General features: G+C 42.7%; 1 protein-coding gene across 4 annotated transcripts in view; it reads right to left on the bottom strand.

The window, feature by feature from the left end:
* Positions 1-16864, bottom strand: part of CHD3 (chromodomain helicase DNA binding protein 3) — a 153227-nt gene continuing 136363 nt past the window's right edge. For all 4 annotated transcript variants that reach the window (XM_073622962.1, XM_073622963.1, XM_073622961.1 and 1 more), the window contains 8 exons: positions 14786-14875; positions 14549-14701; positions 14334-14442; positions 12440-12572; positions 5889-6084; positions 3825-3988; positions 3490-3613; positions 1-751 (listed from right to left, as the gene is read on the bottom strand). In XM_073622962.1, coding sequence (XP_073479063.1) covers positions 651-751; positions 3490-3613; positions 3825-3988; positions 5889-6084; positions 12440-12572; positions 14334-14442; positions 14549-14701; positions 14786-14875 — 1070 coding nt within the window. In that variant the 3' untranslated portion in view covers positions 1-650. The remainder of the gene's footprint in view (positions 752-3489; positions 3614-3824; positions 3989-5888; positions 6085-12439; positions 12573-14333; positions 14443-14548; positions 14702-14785; positions 14876-16864) is intronic.

Genomic DNA, 16864 nt, shown 5'->3' on the forward strand with positions numbered 1-16864 from the left:
TGAAATAAAAAGTATAATTTATATGTACATCAGGAGGCAAAAGCGCACCATGAGAAAAACAGAACCACACTAGGCATTGCAAGTCAGGCAGCGCTATACGGAAAGCAATGTGTTGCGTGTCTATTGAGTTATATACATGGTATACATCGGCAGCAAAGAAGAACAAAGGCGCGCAGTCAGGCGAGAGGACACTGGGACAGAGAGACTGACAAAAGGCTTTGTAAAGCATCATCTTTGCTCATTCATATGGCGTCAGAGTGTAGTCACATGACCGGCAGACCCAATACTCGCAGCTGTCTGTGTCACCCTACGAGGGGAGGGACAGACTTTCTACTCCTGTCTGTGTCTCTTGCAAAAGGGGAGGGGGGGTAAAGCTGTTTCTCCCGGCCATTTTGGTTGCTCCTCGGGGGCGGGGTAAAAGTCTATAGTCCGATATCACCCCAGCAAAAACGGGACCTCTCAAGAAACCGTCGCTCTGTGCGGGCCTAGAGCATTTTTAAACACGAGCGTTCCTGATGGGAACGGACATGGCAAAAGTACTTTCCTCTTGGTCTCTCAAGGGCCGGTCTAATCCATAGCGGCTTCGCCTTAAGTGCTTAAAAAAAATCTCCCCGGACGTCGGCAAATGTCGAGATTAGGGGGGAGAAGCATCAATCGTCGATACAAATCACCTCCCCGGCTCTTCCTTCTTTTCTTTCCATCAAATCCATCTCTCGCTCTTTCTTCACCAAGATCGGTGGCCCATTCGCAGCTGAAAGATCAAAGAGGGAGAAAAAAAAAAAAGAAGAAAATAAATATAGTAAGGCAAGAGCAAAATGATCACCAATATATACGGTGCTCCCTAGCTATTTTTTGTACTTTGAGGGTGTTGGTCAGGACAGAAGTATGGGAGCTACCATCACCAGGGCAAAAGGGTCACCTGGTAATTGCCTTGCCTCAATATTTGCAATCTTAACCACTTCCCGGCCCGTAGGCCATTAAATGACGTCCTGGACTTTGAGTGGAGATATCTGGAGTGCATCCAGAGATCTTTTTTTTTCAGCCTGTAAAAGCCATCAAGCCACCACTTGATGGCTTTTACAGGCGACGGGAGGGGACATCCCCCTCCCGCCGCCCCTTCGGTGGCTCACCCAGCCCGCCTGTCTGATCGGGGAGCCAGAGAATGAATCCGCCGACGCTCTACCATAGGGCTGGCCATGAACCAGATGAACCCTGGCCATCTCTATGACCCTCAGAGCCCGGAAGCGGCGTAATGATGTCACATCCGGTGTTGGCTGATGTAAACACTGACGTTTTTTTGCTTGAAAGCCTGAGTTTTTTTTTTTTCCCCCTTCTTCATCTCAGGCTTTCCAGCATAGAGGAGAAATTTGGGGATTTTTAGACCTCAAATCTCTCTGTAAAGAGGACCTGTCATGCCCAATTCCTATTACAAGGGATGTATACATTCCTTGTAATAGGAAAAAAAGTGATCAAAAAATAAAAAATTTAAGGGAAAGTGTAAATCTAAAAATAAAAACAAACAACATTTTTGAAAGTGCCCTCATTCCCTCGAGCTCGCTCACAGAAGCCAACGCATACATAGGTCGTGCCACTGCATATGTAAACCACGTTCAAACCACACATGTGACGTATCGACTGCGAACGTTAGCGCAATAATTCTAGCGCAAGACCTCCTCTGTAACTCTAAACTGGTAACCTGTAAAAGAAAAAATGTAAAGCGTAGCCTAAGGAGATTTTTAAGTACCGAAGTTTGGCGCCATTCCGCAAGTGTGCACAATTTTAAAGGCGTGACATGTTAGGTATCCATTTACTTGGCGAAACATCATGTTTCACATTATACAAAAAAACTGAGGTTTTTTTATTTTTTATCCATGAAAGTGTCCATTTTTATTTTTTTTTTTAAATTGCGTTTGAAAAATTGCTGTGCAAAAACCGTATGACATAAAATATTGCAACGACCGCCATTTTATGCCCTAATAAAATTTTATAAATAACCTGCGTTCTGTGCGTGTTTCCCGCACAGCATTCAATAGTACTGCAGTTGCCATCTACAGTGGTTGTAAATATTAAGTTAACGACACCCCAAAAGCAGGTCTCAAAACGCAGTGTGCTTGCCCGCTCCATATCACAAAATACAGAAGTACCATGGGATGCGGTTGCAGTAGATTTCCAAAAGTAGTACTTGCACAAATGAATGGGTTGAAATCTCACCGCACAGAACTGCATGTAAATGGCACAAGAACACACAGTGCATTCCTGTGCGATCCAGCCCCCAGTCCAGATAGAACACACCGATCACATGCAGGCTGCATGTTTTACTGACAAAAAAAGGCTTCAGCCTGAAGACCGCACCGCAGATGCCACTGCAGCCTGTGTCAGTGTTTGCATTCTTAATTTGTTCGATACTTTAATCGTCAGATACAAATGCATGATTAAAATAGTTATATAACATGAATAAAACTTTTTGTGCATTTATCAGCCTATAACATTTCGGAAAACCACACAGAGCAGATATTTAAAAACAGAAGTATAATTTTTTTTTTTTTTTTAAGGATCTTACCTAGGTGGATGCAGCATCGGTCCGATGCTGCACCTGTCCCCCGGTGCCTCTAACACTGAGAACAGAGCGATCGATTGCCGCAGATCGCTCAGTTCTCACAGCTCCCCCGCGCTAACTAGAATGCTGGGCTGCAGATGGGGCGGGAGCGGCCGGCTCAGGCTTTCACAGCTCGCTGAGAGACTGAGCCGGGTGCTGGTCCAGACATGTGGGCCGATCCCGACTCCATTGCCCCGATCTTGCCCGGACCGGCTCTGTGATGTCAGCAGACAGCGGAATTCAGCCCGCTGTCTGCTGAAAACGGGTCACAGGGGAGCAGAACGAACTGCACTCCTGTGACCCAGGAACGAGGTTTGGCTGTACGTCTCCTTTAAGTATGCAAATTATTCATATAGTTGTTTGTAAATTAACCAAAGTATGCTGACGCTTCTAAATTTGACCTGGATATCTAGGCAACACTGACCTCTGCTTATGAATTGGTCATAAAGACCAAATAGTCCGATTGCTGTTTGAACCCAATCACGTAGAGTCCTCTTTAAATCAGAAGTTATAAAAACTGACAATTTTAGTTTTGGGACAGGTACCAGTGAGCTGAACCACAAATTGCCTTCTAGATCTGTGTACCTGAGCGACAAGGTCCGACCATCTGCTATAATGTATGTAAAAAGGACTGCATTTTCTACATTTCCGCAGCAAAGGTTGCGCAATTTTCTTCATAAATAAACTTTTTACTTAAGTTTTGGTGTTAATGCGTTGATTCATGTTATAACGCCTTTAGTTAATATATCCTCTCTTTCCCATAGTAATACTCTGCCAATAATACACAGTTATGATAAAAACTGCATGCATTATACTTCAATGAAAAGACCTGATAAATGCAGACTGATCAGAGAGAAAAAAAGAAAAACTTGAGAGGTGAAGGCCACACTTACCTGGCAAGAAGGATCCCAGAGACATCTGGTTATAACCTGCCCCTGGGTGTGGGGCGGTGGGTGGAGTGCTAGCGAAATGCCCCCCAAAAAAAGGGGGAGTGGCATAAGGACCAGGAGGGAACACCTGAGGACAGAGACAATTTATTTAAATATGCATACAAACGTAACCCAAAAATGCATTTTGGAGACATTGGCAAAAGTGTTAAAACCTCAATAGAGCAAAGATTTGAACCCCCTCCCCCACCCCCTTTTTTTAAACAAAGCGTTTCTAGTATAATTTTTTAGAGTTGCAAACACTTTTAACTGTGTCCTCAATACCCGCCCTGGTCTCTCACCGGATGGGTTGAGCTCTCATTCCCCTTGTTGGCAAGCCGGCTCAGGATGCTGCGTTCAGACATCTGCAGCCTGGCGGCGATGGGCGGAATGCGGGCGAGGGAGGCTGGCAAGCGGGTCACATCTGCTTTCATGTCGCTCAATAGTTCCTCCAGCTGGTTCAACACTGAATGGAAAGAAAGAGATCTGAGACACTTGTACAGGAGTCTTCTCTATGATCAGTGAGATTGCTGCCCCCAAACTCTTCAGTTGAGCTTATTTTTCCATCCACTTTCTTGTAAACATCGTCTCTCTAAAGAAGATCCCTCTGTATGTCCCTTCTGCCATAAAAATGTTTTCTGTACATACACTAGATTGTCAAAAATATTGGGACACCTGCCTTTACACGCACATGACCTTTAATGGCATCCCAGTCTTAGTCCGTAGGGTTCAATATTGAGTTGGCCCACCCTTTGCAGCTATAACAGCTTCAACTCTTCTGGGAAGGCCGTCCACAAGGTTTAGGAGTGTGTCTATTGGAATGTTTGACCATTCTTCCGGGAAGCGCATTTGTGAGGTCAGACACTGATGTTGGACGAGAAGGCCTGGCTTGCAGTCTCCGCTCTTATTCATCCCAAAGGTGTTCTATCGGTTTGAGGTGCAGGTCAGTCAAGTTCCTCCACCCCAAACTTGCTCATCCATGTCTTTATGGATCTTGCTTTGTGCACTGGTTCAAATCATTTGGTGGAGGGGGGAATATGGTGTGGGGTTGTCTTTCAGGGTTTGGGCTTGGGCTTGGTCCCTTAGTTCCAGTGAAGGGAAATCTTAAGGCGTCAGCATACCAAGACATTTTGGACAATTTCATGCTCCCAATTTTGTGGGAACAGTTTGGGGATGGCCCCTTCCTGTTCCAACATGACTGAGCATCAGTGCACAAAGCAAGGTCCATAAAGACATGGATGAGCAAGTTTGGGGTGGAGGAACTTGACTGGCCTGCAGAGTCCTGACCTCAACCAGGTAGAACACTTTTGGGATGAATTAGAGCGGAGACTGCAAGTCAGGTCTTCTTGTCCAACATTGGAGCCTGACTTTACAAATGCACTTCTGGAAGAAATGGTCAAACATTCCCATAGGCACACTCCTCAACCTTATAGCTGCAAAAGGGTGGGCCAACTCAATATTGAACCCGACACACTAAGCCTGGAATGCCATTAAAGTTCATGTACGTGTAAAGGCAGGCGTCCCAATACTTTAGACAATATAGTGTATATGCACCTGGTCGTAAGAGCTCCTGTGGGCAACAAAAAATTTGTTCTTTAAGAGTTTAGCCCTGTTAAAGTAGAACCCCGTCATAAATAGAGGCAATGAAAACAGCCTAGGAGTTTCAAACCCTACCCACTCAGTCCAAAAAAAAAAGGTTTTGGTTGGAGCTTCACTTTGAGCCCCATACACACTATCAGATTTTCTGCTGATTTTTGTCTTCAGATTTACCAAAACCATGTAGTGCAAGGGCCTGCCTGATTGCATACACATTGAAACTCCTAAGGATTGACCTCATATTATATGGTTTTGGTAAATCTGAAGGAAAAAAATCAGCAGAAAATCTGATAGTGTGTATGGGGCTTTAGAGTCAGGTGTGCATCCTCTCTAAAAAAAAAAAAAAATAAAGGTTTTGGTTGGAGCTTCACTTTAGAGTCAGGTGTGCATCATCTCTCTTTTAATATATATATATATAATATATATATAATATATATATATATATATATATATATATATATATATATATATATATATATATATATATATATATATATATATATATATATATATATATATATATATATATATATATTACATACACACACATACATACATACATACATACATATATACACATACACATATTTATATGTGTATGTTGTTTTTATAACACTGAAATGCTGTGTTATAATTAGGATGCAAAAAGTAGGGGTATTTCTTTAAAATTCAAAAAGGTGGCTCACAGATTTTATGGGCTGTGCTACACTATATAGCACAGAGATGACCGGTTCTCTTTAAACACCCATGTCTTTTTCTTTCCCTCTTACCTTTATGGAGAACAGCATTGGCTGGCTTGTTCCCCGCTAGGGACTCTTTGGACAGGTGCTGGTGGCTCTCTGCCAGACACTCCACCTCTGAGAAGCGGGCATTAAGAGCCATGGCTGGGTGAGACGGATCTTGTGTCATGTTCAGGTAGGCTGCACGGCGCAGCTGCTCCTCGATCACCAAAGCTTGTTCCAGAAGCTAGTGGGCGAGAAGGACAATGCTTTTATGTGACTGAAGATGACCCGGAACAGCCCTGGAAAAGTCTATTAACTGGATTGATTGCAAGCGGACCTTGTCCTGTAAATGATCTTATCCACCAATTGGCTAGAAGTGGTCTACTCCCATAAAGGCTCCAGCTATCCAGGACAGATGTCGGAAGATTTACCCTCACCTATTGTACTGTGGACAACTTTAAAATATTGGGATTTCCCCTCCCTTCCTCTGTGAAAATGGGAACCTAAACAAATAGAGGTAGTAAATCTCCCTAGAGGGGACACAGAAAGGATTAGGATTTTTAGTTTACCTGTAAAAACCCTTTGGAAGTACATCACAGGATATGGGAATTTTTCATATTTATGACTTCTTGGGTTATGCTGCCACCTTCAGGTGAATGGACACTGGCCAAAAAAAAGTAGTTAGGTTTCCGCTCCCAGGTAGAATAGCCCAAGCAAGACTGTTCACCAAAAACGAGGGTCAGCAAAAGAAAAGAACATCCCCCAAATCTTGGAGGAGCTTAGTAAGGAGCCTTACAAAGTTTATTAAACAGAAGCTTAATGCTGGATGGCTCAGTAGGCACTGACGCTCCTGGAGGACGACGAAAGGAGGAATACTGTTTAATACCATAGGCCTGAGAAGGGAGCTGACATAGATAGACCTAGAAATAGTGGATAGAGAAGCAGCTTAACCCTCGCAAGGACCCTCAGAGAGAACCAACAGGGGATCAGACTATTGAAATTAAGCTGTAGACTTCAGATATATAGGCAGCTTAAACAACTTCCAAAAAAACGAAACACCTTCTCCTTAGGAAGTTCAGGATTAAGACAAAAAGATGGCAACAAAATGTCCTGATTCAGGTGGAATGAGGAAACCACCTTACTTACAGTGCCTTGAAAAAGTATTCATATCCCTTGAAATTTTCCCCATTTTGTCATGTTACAACCAAAAACATAAATGTGTTTTATTGGGATTTTATGTGATAGACCAACACAAAGATGCTTGAGAAAGGAATGCAGCTATTTCCTCCACCTATAGCCAGCCAGTTCTGAAACGCGTCGCATGTGAATGACGTCACGGCTCGGCGCCGTCCTGCGTTTGCTCCCCAAGCCTCTTTTTCTTTTTTTTTTTTTTTTAAATTTATTTTTATTCAAATTTTCCTTATAAGACACAAAGACATAAAGACATATACAAATTGGTTGTCTAGCTTGTACAGGTAATATCGCAAGTACATCAGGTAAAAAAAAAAAAAAAAAAAAAAAAAAAAAAAAAAAATGAAAGGGAAAGAAAAAGAGAGGAATACATCCATGCAATACAATTTTAACATGTAAGTGAAAAGGGGATTTTTGGAATTTTTGGGCCGCCCCCCCACTGCCCATAAAGGCCTATACCTATTAACTAGGAATTACATTTAATCGTCGATTCTTGGTATCGTAACTGAAGCTAGTCCAACATTAGTAAGCAATGTTCATTTCCTCCAGCCACCCACTCCAAACCTTATTAAATTTCAATTGGCAGCCTCTATTAAGATAGGTATCTTTATATAGTGGAAGATTATCGTTAACCAAACGTTTCCACTGGACATTTGTGGGGGGATAGGGCTTCTTCCATTGAAATGTTATGGTTTTCCTAGCGTAAAATAGAAGCAAACCAATCATCGTGCGTTTAGCTACAGCAGGAACTAATTTTTTTATAAGGCCCAACATACAAATCTCCATAGACAGTGGTAGATTAGTGGATGCAATTTTATCGATTAGGCCTAGTACCTCCCCCCAGAATTGTTGTATCTTTGGACAATGCCAAAAGATATGGGAAAAATCTCCGGGGGTGTAGCTACATCTCCAACACTTAGGGGAGTGGGCAGGATTTATCAAATGAAGTCTGTGGGGAGTGAAATACGCCCGGTGGACTATTTTAAATTGGACTAACTTGTCACGTATAGAGACTAGCGAACTAAAAGGGAAGTCCCAAACACCATCCCAATCTTCGCCACTCAAAGCTGGAATGTCACGCTGCCAACGGGACAAAAGGCCGTCCAACGGAGGCAAGGACTAATAGATTAAATGCTGATATATGTGAGATATAGGTTTTTTTGTACAACCGGATCTAAGAGTAGTCTCCAGTTTAAACTGTATTAATATACAGGACGAACGTGGGAATTGGGCTTCGAAAGCATGTGAAAGTTGAAGATAACGGAACTGATAGTGCTGCGGAAGATTATACTGGGAGGAAAGCTGACAAAAAGAAAGCAGTGAGGTGCAAGACACCACTTGTGAGATTAATTTTATACCATATCTAGTCCATATCTGGGGGTCAATAGATTTGTAAAAATGTGGTAAATTGGGGTTTAGCCATAGGGGTGTATTAGGGGAAATTCCCATCTGGCTGTGTTTTTCAATAGCCAAGCCCATTTTCCAGGCCCGTAAAGTAGTAAGCATAGACGGAGTTAATAAGTGTGGGGCACATGGGCCTCTGTAAATTAGGTATTGAAGAGATTCCCAGGAGCCTGCCACGGTGGCCTCCAAAGCGGAGGCCACATTGGTTTTATCAGGATTTAGCCACCAGACCACTGTCACCAGCTGTGTCGCCAAAAAGTACTTATAGCAATCCGGAAAGGCCATACCACCCTGCGATAGTGGCCTCATTAATGTAGTTAACTTATATCTCGGTGGTAAGGAGCCCCAGAGAAACTCTGAAAAGCGTTGGTTTAGTTTAGTAAAGAAGGATTTAGGAATCCACTGCGGGGAATGGCGGAATAAATATATGAATTTGGGGATGACCTTCATTTTAAGCAAGTTGACCCTTCCCCATACCGATAGGGGGAGATTATTCCATGCCTTGAGTTTAGCTTTCATATCCCCCACTACCGGATCCAAGTTTAATTTAAGAAAATCTGAGGCTTGTGCAGAGACACAAACCCCAAGATATTTAAAGGAGTCAACCCACTTTAATGGGCTATCTGGAGAGGATGTCAATTTGGCTGCTTGATCTATTGGAAATAGAGTAGATTTTGGCCAGTTTACCCGGAGGCCCGTTACCATGGAGAAAGTGTTGAGGAGTGACAGAGCACCCTGAAGTGATGGACCCGCGTCCCCCAAAAATAAAACCATGTCGTCAGCATACAGGGCTACCCTCTCCTCCAGCATGCCTATCCTAAGCCCCTTAATATGAGGCGATGTACGGAGAGCCTCTGCAACTGGCTCTATAGCTAGAGCAAATAGAGCCGGAGAAAGAGGGCAGCCCTGTCTAGTTCCCCGAAACAGTTGAAATGGAGTTGAGAGTCTGGAGCCCAAACGAATCGATGAGATGGGACACCTATAGATCACCTGCAACCATGATATAAACCGTAGTGGAAAACCCATTCGACGTAGAGTCTCCCACAAAAAGGGCCACTCCACAGTGTCGAATGCCTTTTCTATATCTAGTAGGGCAATAGCTCTGGTACCGGAGTTATTGTGTTGGGCATGAATATTGGTAAAGAGTCTCCTAAGATTAACGTCGGTTGACCTTTTAGGCATAAATCCTGTTTGATCAGAGTCAATAACCGAAGGTAATAATGGATATAGACGGGTAGCCAGCAGTTTGGTTAAGATTTTCAGGTCATTATTCAATAGGGCTATTGGCCTATATGAGGCACATAGCTCTGGGTCCTTAAGGTCCTTATGGATCAAAGTAAGATAGGCCTGGTGCATTGAAAGGGGCAGATCACCCTTGGATAGGCAGAGGGTGTATAATTGGGCCAGGATGGGTGCCAAAAATGCTGCATGTGCCCTATAAAATTCTATAGGAAGACCATCCGGCCCTGGCGCCTTGCCCAAAGGGAAGGACCGTATAATTTTTAAAACCTCTAAGGCCGAAATAGGGCGTACCAACGATTCTCGTTCCTCATTCGACAGCCAGCCAAGTGCTAGTGGATCTAAAAGGTTTTGCAACATCTCTGGCTGGAAGTCGGGGGGAAGAGCAGAGGTATAAGCCTCTTTTTCTATCTGGATACATGGCCGTGTCTCTCTCCACACCTGGGGTGGAGCGAACGCTGCTTGGCTCAGCCATCTGTACTGACGTCCATCCTCCCCTCACTGGAACCCCCATCTTTATCAGATGGATTTTTATCATTCCCCCGGACTGTGATAGGCATTTTACCTGGGAGCACTGAAGGAGACTGCATTGCGCTGTGCTCAACCATTTCCACCCTGCCTGGATTTGATGGAGTGGCAGCCATACAGGATCTGCTGTTACCTTCAGTCCCACACCATCTCCTCAGCCCAGATTATGGACCTGAATGCAACTCCTCTTTCTTTCATATGCGTGGATATTGTTGTTTAAATAAATTGTTTTATGATACATACTCAGAGGCTCCCTTTTCCTTGTTTTTATTCTAACACATGAATATGCTTTGATCTAAACCATTCCATTGTAGCTCTGGCTGTACGTTTAGGGTCATTTTCCTGCTGGAAGGTGAACCTCCGCCCCAGTCTCAAGTCTTTTGCAGACTCTAACAGGTTTTCTTCTAAGATTGCCCTGTATTTGGCTCCATCCATCTTCCCATCAATTCTGATCAGTTTCCCTGTCCCTGCTGTAGAAAAGATTTCCCACAACATGATCCTGCCTTCACCATGTTTCACGGTGGGGATGGTGTCTTCAGGGTGATGTGCTGTGTTAGTTTTCCGCCACACATAGCGTTTTGCTTTTAGGCCAAAAAAATTAATTTTGGTCTCATCTGACCAGAGCACCTTCTTCCACATGCTTGCCGTGTCCCCCACATGGCTTCTTGCAAACTGAACTTCTTATGGCTTTCTTCTTGCCACTCTTCCATAAAAGCCAGATTTGTGGAGTACACGACTAATAGTTGTCCTGTGGACAGATTCTCCCACCTGAGCTGTGGACCTCTGCAGCTCCTCCAGAGTTACCATGGGCCTCTTGGCTGCTGCTCTGATTAATGCTCTCCTTGCCCGGCCTGTCAGTTTAGGTGGACGGCCATGTCTTGGTAGATTTGCAGTTGTTCCATACGCTTTCCATTTTCGGATGATGGATTGAACAGTGCTCCTTGAGATGTTCAAAGCTTGGGTTATTTTTTTATAACCTAACCCTGCTTCAAACTTCTCCACAACTTTATCCCTGACCTGTCTGGTGTGTTCCTTGGCCTTCATGATGCCGTTTGTTCACCGAGGTTCTCTAACAAACCACTGAGGGCTTCACAGAACAGCTGTATTTCTACTGAGATTAAATTACACACAGGTGGACTCTATTTACTAAATTAGGTGACTTCTGAAGGCAATTGGTTCCACTAGATTTTAGTTAGGGGTATCGGAGTAAAAGGGGGCTGAATACAAATGTACCCCACACTTTTCACATATTTGTTTGTAAAACACTTTAAAAGTGGAGGTTCACACAAAAATTGAACCTCCGCTTTTCGGAACCCTCCCCCCCTTCAGTGTCACATTTGGCACCTTTCAGGGAGGAGGGGGGGGTGCAGATACCTAAGACAGGTATTTGCACCCACTTCCGGGTATAGACTCCCACGGGAGTCTACGCCACTTCCCGTCCCCCCACGCTGTCTGCTGGGACACACACGGGTCCCAGAGACAGCGGGGACCATACGGCTTGCGCAGCGCAACTCGCGCATGCAGGAACCGGGAAGTGAAGCCGCAAGGCTTCATTTCCTGATTCCCTTACCAAAGATGGCAGCGGCAGCATCCGAGGACCGAGGGACAGTTCGGCCTCGGGTGCCGACATCGCTGGACCATGGCACAGGTAAGTGTCCTTATTTTAAAAGTCAGCAGCTGCAGTATTTGTAGCTGCTGACTTTAAAAAAAAAAAAAAAATGCGAAAAACCATTTATCATTTCCTTTCCACTTCACAATTATGTGCCACTTTGTGTTGGTCCATCACATAAAATCCATTTACGTTTTCGGTTGCAACATGACAAAATGTGGACAATTTCAAAGGGTATGAATACTTTTTCAAGGCAAACCTGTCACTTGTGAAATCTACAGAGTAAATTAGCTTACTTGGCACCACAGTAGCAACAGAGGCTCACAGCATAGTCCTGATGATTTCCCCTATGATACAAAGACTTCCACTGGTTTCGATTAAGATTTTTTTCAAACAAAAGATGTATTTTTTTTTGTGCATAAAACATATTAGGGGAAAAAAAAAAGATTTTTCTAAGTTAAATGGTCTAATAATGCTGTGGGGTGATAATGTATGCTTAGAGGTTGTTGTCATCCTATAGATGTTCCTATGAAAATGATGATAGAGAGGGTGGGTGGATTGAAGACGATAGACTATGATAAATTGAATCGGCACAAGAAGGTTGAGAAGACATTCAGGAAGTGCGCACCTTGAAGCGTCTGGCCAAGAACTTATTCTTCATCTCTAGGAAGTTGCCCTTGTTGGCTTCGGATTTAAATGGCTCATTAATGATTGCATATGGAGGGTCATTCTGGAGGTCCTGCCACCTTGCATAACCGTGTCTGAGCAAGGGTTAGGGAGAGCAAACAAAATATTGAAAAGGCCATCTAGAGGAATTGGAAATTATGTCATAATAGGACTCAAAAGTGGTGATTAACCACTTAAATTCCGGGCACTTTCACCCCCTTCCTGCCCAGGCTAATTTTCAGCGCGGTGGCATTTTAAATGAAAATTGCGTGGTCATGCAACACTGCACCCATATGAAATTTGGATCTTTTTTCCCCACAAATAGAGCTTTCTTCTGGTGATATTTGATCACCACTGGGTTTTTTATTTTTTGCTAAACAAATAAAAAAAAAAAAAACTCTGAAATTTTTTAAAAGAAAAAAAAAGAAAAAGTTTGTTTCTGTTATAACATTTTGTAAATAGTTTTTTTCCTTCCCTGACAAGCACTGATGAGGCAGCACTGACGGGAGCTGATGAGGCAACGCTGAGGAGCACTGATGATTAGGCACTAATATGCAACATTGATAGGTATATCACCGATAACCAATGCGCTGATTATCAGCGCAGAACCCCCTGTCAGGAGAGCCGCTGATCGTCTGTCCTCTACTCGTGCCTGGTCAACGTGAATAGGAGGAAAAGCCGATAAACGACACTTCCTGGTTATGATGTGACCAGCCGGGATTAGACACATCTGATCACATGGTAAAGAGGCCCTTTACCGGGGTCGGAGATGCGGTGTGTGTGTGTTCAGAGCGACACACCCCACTACTGATTGCCACGTTATCCTGCTGGATGTCATATTACGCCCAGTCAGGATAATAGAGCCACTCTGCATACGGTGGGCGGGAAGTGGTTAAAGAATCTGAGAAAGTCTGAGGCGGAAAGGTTTGTTTGGTCTATGTTTCATGGGGGTTTTTTTTTTTTCTCTCTTTTCCTTGTTTTGTGTATAATAATATATATATATACATACACACACACACACACACACACACACTATTTGATAATTTTTGATATTTAGTTTTTTTTGTATAACTATAAATTTGATAAAAAAAAAAAAAAAAAGAAGAAAGAAAGAAAGAAAGAAAGAAAGAAAGAAAGAAAGAAAGAAAGAAAGAAAGAAAGAAAGAAAGAAAGAAAGAAAGAAAGAAAGAAAGAAAGAAAGAAAGAAAGAAAGAAAGAAAGAAAGAAAGAAAGAAAGAAAGAAAGAAAGAAAGAAAGAAAGAAAGAAAAAAAAACGAAAAAGAAAGAAAGAAAGAAAGAAAGAAAGAAAAAGAAAGAAAGAAAAAGAAAGAAAGAAAAAGAAAGAAAGAAAAAAAGAAAAAAGAAAGAAAGAAAGAAAGAAAGAAAGAAAGAAAGAAAGAAAGAAAGAAAGAAAGAAAGAAAGAAAGAAAGAAAGAAAGAAAGAAAGAAAGAAAGAAAAAAAAAAACGAAAAAGAAAGAAAGAAAGAAAGAAAGAAAAAGAAAGAAAGAAAGAAAAAGAAAGAAAGAAAGAAAGAAAGAAAGAAAGAAAGAAAGAAAGAAAGAAAGAAAGAAAGAAAGAAAGAAAGAAAGAAAGAAAGAAAGAAAGAAAGAAAGAAAGAAAGAAAGAAAGAAAGAAAGAAAGAAAGAAAGAAAGAAAGAAAGAAAGAAAAAAAAAAAGAGTTGAGAAATTAGCCAGCCACATTTAAACAACATTCACTTTCCTTATACAAAGCTTCATTAGTAAAAAAAAAAAAAAAAAAAAAAATGAATAACGATATTAAAAAAAAAAAAAAATTTAAAAAATTGAATAACGATATAGAAAAAAAAAAATACTGAATGACGATGTAAAAGGATACACCACAACCCCGGCCAGCAGCCAGTAGTCATGACGACGATGCCAGATCTCATTGAGTCTCCCGGAACAGATAGCGGCACGCTCTTCATTCTGCCACAAAGTGTGAAGTTCTGAGGATGATAGAAGGTGGAAGATATGTCATACATGTTCCCCATCTTTAACCATTATTACTCCATGTCGCTTCTTTCCTCTCGGCCTTCTTCACTTTATATCTACCTGTGAATCCTCCGTCAGCAATGTTAAACATAAAGCGGGGCCTCTCCGGTCGGCCCTCCTCTTTCCTCCCATTGCTGTTCCTGGTCTCTTCCCGCTGGTTGGTGGGATTGACATCTTTCAGCGTCTCCTCCTTCTGTTTCAGCTCTTCCGCTCCTGGAAGACAACAGCCCAATTTATTTCAAACTATGCATTGGAGTTTCAGCTTTGTGCTTGCCCTTATTATTTTATATGAAATACCTCTTGGTGTTTCACCCTGTCCTGTTTCTGCCTTGTCTGCTGCTGGGTCTTTTTCTGTGGCACCACCTTGCGATTTCTCCGTCTGAGAAGCTACGAAGGGGGGGGGGGAAATAAATAACTCTTAAATTCAGATTTTTATTTTATCTGTAAAATAAGTTTTATTAAATTTTTTTTTTTTGAGTACATCACATCACATCACATGGTCTTACTCATGACTACATAGGCCCCTTTTACACGGGCAGACTCCGCCAGCAGATCCGGGGGGTCGTCTGTCCGCTGATCCCCACTGAGCAGGCAGATGACAGGTCCGCTCTGCTCTCCTCTATGGGCAGTCGGGTGTAAACAGACCGCCTGTCTGTTTACACCCGACTGTCATCCGATCAGCCAGACAGCAGGGGGAACAAATCCCCCATCCGTCTGTTTTTAGCACATGTCCAGCGACACCCACTGCTCCATAGAGGGCAATGGATGGTCCACTTGTGTGAAAGGGGCCTTACGGCAGGGCTTGAGGAATTTGCTTTGAATCTAGAAACCAGTTTTTTTTTGGGGGGGGTTCCCATTAACAAAAAAAAAAAAAAACACCTTTAATTTCAATGACAAAACCACTTCTCTTATGTAGGCCAGATAAATATCTATCTCTCTTTGCAGATGCACGACACAGGTTTACACAAAAGGATACACTGGAGGTGCCTGAATAAAGAAAAAAAAAACAAAACAAAAAAGAAAAAAAACCCACAACTTTAGCTCTGCTGCAGGTAAAGAGTAGAACTAAAGTTTTTTTTGTTGTTTTTAGATGTTAACACTTGCCTACTGGGTACTTTCACCCTCTTCCTGCCCAGGCCAATTTTCAGGGCTGTTGCAATTTGAACAATTGCGCAGTTATGCATACAAAATGTTTTTTCTTTTTTTTGAAACAGAGCTTTTGGTGGTTTTTAATCACCACTGGGGTTAGAAAATTTTGCAAATAAGTAATTTTTCTTCTTCACTGATGAGGCAGCACCGATAACCAGTGTATATGTGCCTGTCAGAATTACCTGTTACTGGCTCTTCTTTCCTCACACATCGCAAGTATTGCCGATAACCGGCAAGTCTGTTTACAATGTGATCAGCTGTAATTGGACACAGCTGATCACATGGTAAAGGGCCGCTGTGATCGGCCCTTTGCCTCGATCTACGATCAGCAATTTTTAGTCACCATAGCGCCTGGGATTTCTTGAGCCTTGCCTTAGGGTGTCCCAAAGCACTGAATATGGAGGGAAGGGCAACAAGGCCAACATGCCCAAAACCCCAAAACAGTAGGGAAAACCCATTATAAAAAGGCAGCCAGCAAGACCTTTCACCCAAAACTGGTGTCTACAGAGGCATAAACATTTAAACAGAAAAAAAAAAAAAAAAAAAGAAGTTGCTAGCCGATGCGCTGGCCTAAAAAGTCCAACTGTTGGCTGATATAAACACTGATCAAAGTATCAACTGCCTAATGCCCCGTACACATGGTCAGATTTTCCGACGGAAAATGTTCGATGGGAGCTTGTTGTCGGAAATTCCGACCGTGTGTAGGCTCCATCGGAATTTCCGTCACACAAAATTTGAGATCTGGATCTCAAATTTTCCGACAACAAAATCCGTTGTCGTAAATTCCGATCGTGTGTACACAATTCCGATGCAAAGTTCCACGCATGCTCGGAATCAAGTAGAAGAGCCGCACTGGCTATTGAACTTCCTCTTTCTCGGCTCGTCGTACGTGTTGTACGTCACCGCGTTCTTGACGTTCAGAATTTCCGACAAGATTTGTGTGACCGTGTGTATGCAAGACAAGTTTGAGCCAACATCTGTCTGAAAAAATCCATGGATTTTGTTGTAATATCCGATCGTGTGTATGCGGCATTACAGTTCAATAACTCTGGTCACTGGAGCTCTGAGATTCCATTGGGTGGCCGAAACACATCTAGACAAAACAAAAACCAAGAGAGCGCACATCCACCCAAGTGTAACAGTTTATTAAAAGGAAAGTTGAAAAAGCCACATCCAATGCACTTACAAAGAAACCATCAAAAGAAACCATCATCCCCAATGGGTATG

Source organism: Aquarana catesbeiana, linkage group LG03 (assembly GCF_042186555.1).
Source record: "Aquarana catesbeiana isolate 2022-GZ linkage group LG03, ASM4218655v1, whole genome shotgun sequence".
Taxonomy (NCBI): domain Eukaryota; kingdom Metazoa; phylum Chordata; class Amphibia; order Anura; family Ranidae; genus Aquarana; species Aquarana catesbeiana.